The sequence below is a fragment of the Priapulus caudatus genome, unplaced genomic scaffold, assembly GCF_000485595.1.
Source record: "Priapulus caudatus unplaced genomic scaffold, Priapulus_caudatus-5.0.1 Scaffold2687, whole genome shotgun sequence".
Classification (NCBI taxonomy): domain Eukaryota; kingdom Metazoa; phylum Priapulida; class Priapulimorpha; order Priapulimorphida; family Priapulidae; genus Priapulus; species Priapulus caudatus.
In genome coordinates, this window is record NW_014579748.1 from 1 (window position 1) to 8,141 (window position 8,141).

Genomic DNA, 8,141 nt, shown 5'->3' on the forward strand with positions numbered 1-8,141 from the left:
AGTGAGAGAGACGAGAGAGAGAAAGAGAGAGCATCAGAGAGAGAAAGACAGGGCAAGAGAGGGAGAGAGAGAGAGGAGAGAGAAGAGGAGAGAGAGAAAGAGAGAGAGACGAGATGAGAGAGAATGAGAAGAAGAAAATAGAGAGGGAGAGGACGAGAGTAGAAGAGAAGAGAGAGAGGAGAGCAGAGGAAAGAGAGGAGCAGAGACGGGGAGAGAGACGAGAGGAGAGAGAGAAAGAGAGAGAAGAGATTATCCCTTCTCCTATTACAGCAGTTGCCTTACACGCACGCAGCAACCTGAAAGACATCGGCGACACAGATGAAAACCTGTATAGACGGTGTTCAAAGTGTTCTCATCAAGATCACCGGCAAGATTATCTGCCATTATACCTTCGTATTCTTTGCGCGTCCTCTCTTTTTTTGCCTCTTTTTCTATCTTCCACCATGTCTTTCTATTTTCTACCCTTCCCTCTCCTTTACCTCTTTCTTTCTCTTCTCCGCTCCCTCTGTTCTCTCGATCGCTTGCTCTCCCTTCTTTGTCTTTCTCCGTTTCTTCTCTGGCTCTCTATTTCTATTGCTCGAATTCTCACTGAAACTTTCTCTCCCCTCTCCTCTCTCTCTCTCGCGCACTCTCTCTCGCGCACTCTCTCCTCGCGCTCCATTCTCCTTTCCGCTTTCCTCTCTCACACTCTCCGTCTCTTTCTTTTTTTCTTTTTCTATCACGCACTATGGAGACTTATGACACCTCACCACACCTTTGCGGCAGTCGTATAGCTTACCACATAGAATCTGAGAAGCGACTCGCGTTTATGCAATAAGAGAAGAGAAGCTGAACCCACAATCACAAACATTTTATTCCTTTTCTCTGCTCCTCCTTCTCTACTCCCCTCTCCTTCTCCTCCTCTTGTCTCCTCTTCCTTTCTCCTTATCCTCCTGCTCTTCCTGTTCCTCCTTTCCTCCTCCTCTTTTCCTCTCCTCTGTCCTCCTCCTCCTCCTCCTCGATTCTCTCCTCCTCCTCCTCGCTCTTCCTCCTCCCTCCTCGCTCTTCCTCCTTCTCCTCCTTCTCTTCCTCCTAAAAACCTCCTCCTCCTACTTCGCCCCTCATGTTCCCCTCCTCCTCTTTTTCCTCCTCTTCACTTTTCCTCTCCTTCCTCCTCCTTCCCCTCCTCCTCCGCTCCTTCCCTCCTTCTGCCTCCTCCTCCCCTCCTGCCTTCTTCCTCCTCCTCCTTCTCCTCCTCCTTCTCCTCCTCCTCCTCCTACCTCCTGCTCCTCTCCTCCCCTCCCGCCCATCGGTGAATTCAGCCCAAAACCATCTCTCCGTTTCTCACAAGCTTGCATGTCTAATGTGAGCCGAAGTTATATCTATTACTCGATATTAAACCACGACATACACGTGCTTTACCGTATACGTGACATAGATGACGACCACACACACATTTCGAACGTCCCCCCTGTCGCTGAGTGATCGAATACTTCTATCAAGTGACGCGTCTTTTTAATGCTAGCTGAGCTGACAGCCATCACATACCGTGCTGGATGCTGCCCCCCCCCCCCGTTATGCCTTGAGATTCATCGCACTCGTGCACTCAGTCAGATCGGTTATATTATATCAGCAGGAGCTAATAGATGACAAATTGCGATTAAGCTCCTGATATACTAAGTACTTGATAAAGCATTAGGTCGCTCACCAGAGCCAGTCAGAGCGCTGTGAGTGAGTGAAACGACTCACCAAACTATTGGGCCGTTGTACACCGCGCTACGTGCTCCACTCGACGGACCGCGTGCGTGCTGGCGTGCGTGCGTGGACTGCGTGCTGCGTTCGTGCGTGCTCTGCGCTGCGTGCAGTCCTTCGTCTGTGCGTGCGTGCAGTACTGTGCGGCTGCTCGTGCGGCGGCGCGTGCGTCTTGTGTTGCTACTTTCTTAAAGGTATTATCATATCCAGCACCGATTATTGGTATATGTGACCTAGTTTTGTTCGTATAGTATGACGCTGCCTGCCCCATGCTATACTATGATACACAACACCCCGTTACAGCGAACAGCCAGCGTTCGGCAGCTAGCAGCTAATATCCGTACCATCAGCACGGCGGCGAATCAGCACCGTGGCACAGCAGTATAAACAACAAACTAGCCGTACTATCAGCATCGTGGCGCAGCAGCAGTACAGTACTGAGCAGCGAGCTAGAGCATAGCACAGCGCAGCCACAGCAGCGCCGGGCAGCAGCAGTAGCCACCAGATAGCACAGCAGCGCGGCCACAGTAGCCGCTAGCAGGTTACACTAGCAGTACATAGCAGTAGCGGCAGCGGCCAACAGCAAAGCAGTAGCAGCAGTACAGTAGCATATGCAGCACAGCATAGTAGCAGCAGCACAGTAGTAGCAGCAGATGGCATCCTACATAGTAGCAAGCAGTAGTACACAGAGCGCAGTAGCAGCATAGCATAGCAGTAGCACGGCGTGTGGCAGTAGTAGCAGTAGCAAGCAGCACGCGCAGCAGTAGCCGTAGCAGCAGAGCACTATCAGTAGCAGTAGGCACGGCAGCACAAGCAGTATAGCATATCAGAACAAGCAGTACCCAGCAGTAGCAGTAGCACGCAGCAGGCGCCATAGCACAGCACCGAGTAGCACACATAGTAGCACAGCACATCAACAGTAGCAGCACACAGCAGTAGTAGCAGCACAGCAGCCAGCAGACAGCAGTAGCAGTAGCACATAGCAGCAGTACGCAGTAGTAAGCAGCTAGCAGCACGAGATCCATTAGCTAGCAGCAGCAGTAGAGTAACGGCAGCACGTAGTTTAGCAGCATCAGTAAGCAGTTAGCTAGCTTAGCATTTAGCAGTAGTAGCAGCAGCAGCAGCAGCATAGCAGTAAGCAACATAGTAAGCACAGCAGCAGCACAGTACGCCGGCGTGTGCCTGCTCAGCCCCAGCAGTAGCAGCAGCAGTAGCAGAGCACAGCAGCCCAAGCAGCAGCAGCAGCAGCAGTAGACAGCAACCGGTGTGGTGGTGGTGTTACCACTTCACCTACTGACACATTTCGGTGATCTCGCCTGATCTCGATACCTGGAGTAATTGGTAAAGTCGCGAGTTGCTACGCTGCTGCCTGCTGCCTGCCTGCCTGCTGCTGCTGCTGCTGTGGTCGGCCTGTGTGTGGTGTTGGTGATGCTGCTGTGTGGTGGTGCGTGCTCGCTCTATTCTATCTGGCGCCGCCGCTCCTCCGCCGCCCTCCTGCTCCCTCCGCTGTGCTGGCTGCTGCTGCTGCTACTACTACTACCGCTTCTGTTAGCGCTGCCGCCGCTGCCCTGCCCGCCTACTGCCCACCGCCCCTCCGCTGCTGCTGCTGCTGCTGCCTCCATCCTCTCCCTGCTGCTGCTGTTGGTGTGTTGTGTGCATGCTCTTTCGGTGTGTGCTGCTGTGCCTACTCTACTGGCGCCCGCCGCTCCGCCCCGCCGCCTCCCGCTTGCTGCTGCTCGGCTTACTAGACTACACTACCGCTGCTGTTCTCCTGCTGCCGCTGCCGCTGCCACGCCCCTACCCGCTGCTGCTTGCTGCCCTGCGTTGCTGCCTGCGGCTGCTGCTGCTTCACGCCGATAACAAGCCCGTTATATGCCGCTGACAGCTGCGTATATGCAAGTTTCTATCGCGAATGTCTGAGGAAAACATTATGCCATGTAGCAGCACGCTCCTATTTAAAAGCGCTCCGACGCCCCTGATCAGCATGTTGGCTGAGCGGCGCAGAGGACGGCCACACGGACTAAGAAGGGGTTTAGACTATCCAGTTCTTTCCTGACCGCGTGCCATATCCAACACGCAAGATTATATACGTTTATAGAGTAAACTCAGTGAATGTGTAAGACCCACCAGCCGGCTGCAAAGCTAGCCATTATGTACCGCACTCGTTGTGTAAAATAACACGCAAGTGTTCTATAACTTCACGATCCTGAGTGAAGGCTCTGCCTAATTTTTTTATGTACTACGCGCGTCCATTCGTTTCTGTTGTAAATCTACGATTACGTACGCGCTCTAGCTGCGACTCCGACTCCTATGTTCAGAATCGTCATTTGAGAGACACGGGTCGGGGGGGGAAATAATAATGCCATCCTTGTGTCAGCGGATGCGCGTATTACGTTGCTCTTTAACACAAAAGAACCAAAAAGTTATAATCGAATTTTTGTCCCATATTACTTCTTTTTCCCTAAATCCTTGGCCTTTTCTCTTTCCTAAACGCATCACCGTAGATATGGAGGAATAAATTCTCTTTCTACGTAGGAAATGTGGACAATCACCTCTGTTGGCAAGCAACATTCCTCTTGCTGTAATGACATATGGGGACTAGGGTGCTACGTTGAACTGCCCCTGATAGTGCTCAGTCTTTCACTGCGACGATCCATGCCATGTAGAACACAGCGCCGACGTTCCGACGCTGCGTACGATGGCTGAGTCTCACCACCAGTGGCGCGCTAGGCGCAGATGCTGACGAAACTACCGTGAAAGAGCTCTTGCAGACGAGAGACCGCGATGATATTTTGCTGACGGCAATGACGCGTGACGCAGAAACGCCTGCGCAAGAGAACGCCGACGCAGCGACCCGCGCTGACCCAGACGCTTACGCAGAACGTCCGACCAGACGCGTGACGCAGACCGGACGCAGACACGTTGACGCAGCCCGCCTGACGCAGACGCCTGACGGCAACATCGCATCACTCTACATGCCTAGAAGCAATCAGTCACGTGCTTTGTCACTGTACAGCGACCAGCTTCTAGCCTATATGCTTGAATAAATGCACTTATAGCCCCACCACTACCACACTCAGTCTCTGTCACACATACACGCGCGCACACACACATACACACCACGCACGCACGCATCGCGCCCACACACGCACACCACCACGGGCATAACACATAACACACGCACACCTACCGCAGCGCGCGCCACCCCACGCACGTCACGCACACACACACACACACACACACACACACACACACGCACGCACGCACACACACACACACACACACACACACACACACACACACTTCATCATCGTTGGTGACACTTCCGTCACCAATTCGCCGCCGTGACAGTGACGTCACCCGCGCGTACCCCCCGTGTCCTCGTCACGAGGTTAGCTTTACTGTTGTATATCTTCTTATCTCGGCTGCCTGCGAGGCGGCGGCGGCGGTACACACGGACACGGTTGCAGTCCGGGTTACCGGTGAAGTGGCTGCCTGAGAAGTTCACGAACCTTAGTTAGTGTATGAACGTAATAGAGAGTGAGGAGAGAGAGCGGGAGAGTGCCGGAGCACAGGCACTTGAAGCGTTTCAATAAAAATAATGCTAAACTATGTCTATAAAATACAAACAAAAGTAGAAATCTATTCAACCAAATACTTAATGTTTCTATAAGGCCTACTCTTTTTCACCCTATATTGCCACATTCCTGTAAATTCCGTTACCAAATCCTAACTCCATGAACCATACCTGCCGGCTGCATTGCTTTCGCGCGCGACTGTTCACGCTACAAACACTAATATTATATAGTACTATATATCAATATATATAATAATAAATTATATATATAATATAATATAGTTATATATATAGTGATGGATACTATATATATATGTACAGTAACTGAACGTGCAACAGTGAAACGGTGAACGGTGTAGAGGTAAAGAGAGAGGTCGTAGTAGATAGAAACATTAATTTGGCTAGTAAATAGATTTCGTATTTATTTAGCATTATAGTTTTTATTGAAACGCTTCAAGTGCATGTGAGGGAGAGAGAGAGAAGAGAGCGCGAATCGAGAGATATTATTACATTGACTGATATAAAATACAGCGTATATAGGCGAGTGCATTTTAGGTACGGGTGTGTATGTATGCGTGGGCGAGTACAGGCGCGGGATGGGTTGTTGCGTTAGCTATACTCTTTGAATGCATTTTCTAAGTCAGTAGCAACACTCGTTGTTCGCTGGTTTGTATTTTCGACCCCGTCCACCTATCCACGTACACGCTGATACTCACAACCCTCCCCCCTCTCTCTCTCTCTATTTCTACCGTTTCTAATCTTTTCTACCGGCGCTTCTGTCTACCCGCTGCTGTACTTCATCTGCCGTGCCCGTCTCGCATTGTTCCCTCAAACAACTTATACCGCTCTTTGTGCTTTCCAAAAGAACCGTAAGCACTCCAACACTAATATTAACCTAACATAACGCTAACCTGATCTATACCCCTCAACTCTATAACCCAACTCCAACCCCAATAAACCAATCACTAGACCCAACCGCCACCCCAATACCAATCCTAGAACCTAACCCATCAGCAAACCCTACCCACAACAGCCCAATACCGAACCCTAACCTACCGCCCCAACCCAAACGCAACTATCACTAACCTCCCCAATCCTAAAACTCCACAGCCGCAACCCCAATACTAACCTAACCTGCACTGCTCCAACCTAACTGCACTAACGCTCCTCTTCCATACGTGACAAAATGATTGAGTTAGATTTCAATCACTCAACGTTCTCTTGTTTAATTGGAAGATGTAGAAGAACCCGGTATGGGCACTGACGGCAAGAGTTTGCCGACGGAAGCTGAGAGGTGCAAGGAAGTCGAGAGCGCCGCGAGACTGGCGCAGGTGGTTTGAAACTTCGACAACGAGCGCAAGCAGTAAACCAACTGAACAGCAAGAATGCATCTGGGTCACCGGCAGACGTGTAAGTATAACTGACTCGACTGTTATGTTTTAATGTCTGTCTGGCAGACGGAAGGTGCATGCGTAGCTAAGAGAAGGAAATGGAAAGGAAAGTGTGAGAGAAAACGAAGAATGATCACTTAGGTATTAGGCAGTTAAAGGCCGTTAGGTTAAGACGTGAGATGAGTGAGCCTACTGAAGTGATGAGAGGGAGAGAGAGAGAAGGCGACAATGTGAAGATAGGACAAAGGAAAGGTAGGCGAGAGAGGAGAGAGAGGCGAGGTGAGAAGCATGTGAGAAGAGAGAGAAGAGAGAGAGGGAGCAGAGAGGGGGAAAGAGAGAGAGAGAGAAGAAGGGAGAGAAGAGAGAGAGAAAGAGCTAGATGGGTGGAGAGAGAACGATGGGTGAGGAGAAAGGAAAGAGAGAGAGAGAGGGAGAGAGAGAGAGAGAGCGAGCGAGAAGAGAGAGAGTGAGAGCGAGCAGAGAAGAGAGAGCAGAGAGCGAGAGAGAGAGAGACTGAGAGACGGAGAGAGGAGAGGAGGAGAGATGTTGAGAGAGATAGTTGAGAGGAAGAGTGGAGAGCGAGGAGAAAAAAGGATAGAGAAGTCGAGAGAGAGAGAGAAGAGAAGAAGAGAGAGAGAGAGAGAAAGAGAGAAAGAAGAAGGGAGAGAGAGCGAGAGAGAGAGAGAGCGAGACGGTGAGAAGAGAGAGAGATGATGAGTGAGAGATGAGAGAGAGAGAGAGAGACGAGAGGAGAAGAGAGAGAGTCGAGAGCCATAGGAAGGGTCTTGAGCGAACGCAGCTTTACCTGTGAGAAGCTGGTAGAAGTGAAAAGTACAACGCAGCGGTGACATCAAACGTCAAACATGGACGTAAAAGATCAACGAGAGAAGCGACGAGCGCAGTCAACCTTCCGTGACCCGTGAATACTCGTGCCTTCCATCCCATACGCGCTCATGCACACCGAATCCTCCTAGATAAATCACCATCATCCATGATCAGCAGGAAAGCCGGCCAACTTAGTCAAGGTTGAAACCTCGACAAAAAAATATGCATTGCATTATTAAGAATCGTGGGTTGGTAGCCCGTGAAACAGCCGGACAGTAGCCGACTCATACAAAGCCTCTCATCGACCTTCGCTACCTTTGTGTACCGGCCGGTGGTTCCGGGTGCCAACTATATACATCTGCCGCTGTGTGTGCGCGCTGTGTGACGGAGTCAAGCAATTACGACCGAGGGAAAAATGCGAGCAATGAAGATCCTATTTGCATTGGCTTTTGTAGGCAGTCGGCATGAAATTCAGAGTATCAATATTAGAGAGGGTGGATATTATTGTGGCATTTGTCGTCGAACGATGAAAGCGAGGAATGCTTTCTCGTGTGTGTGTGTGTGTGTGTGTGTGTGTGTGTGTGTGTGTGTGTGTGTGTGTGTGTGTGTGTGTGTGT

General features: G+C 50.7%; 1 protein-coding gene across 1 annotated transcript in view; it reads left to right on the plus strand.

The window, feature by feature from the left end:
- Nucleotides 1-6,641: 6,641 nt before the first annotated feature.
- The window catches only part of LOC106818952 (leucine-rich repeat extensin-like protein 3), a gene marked incomplete at its 3' end in the record, with an annotated part of 12,569 nt that continues 11,069 nt past the window's right edge, over nt 6,642-8,141 (plus strand). Inside the window, exon 1 of the mRNA XM_014823617.1 lies at nt 6,642-6,716. Coding sequence (XP_014679103.1) covers nt 6,694-6,716 — 23 coding nt within the window. The remainder of the gene's footprint in view (nt 6,717-8,141) is intronic.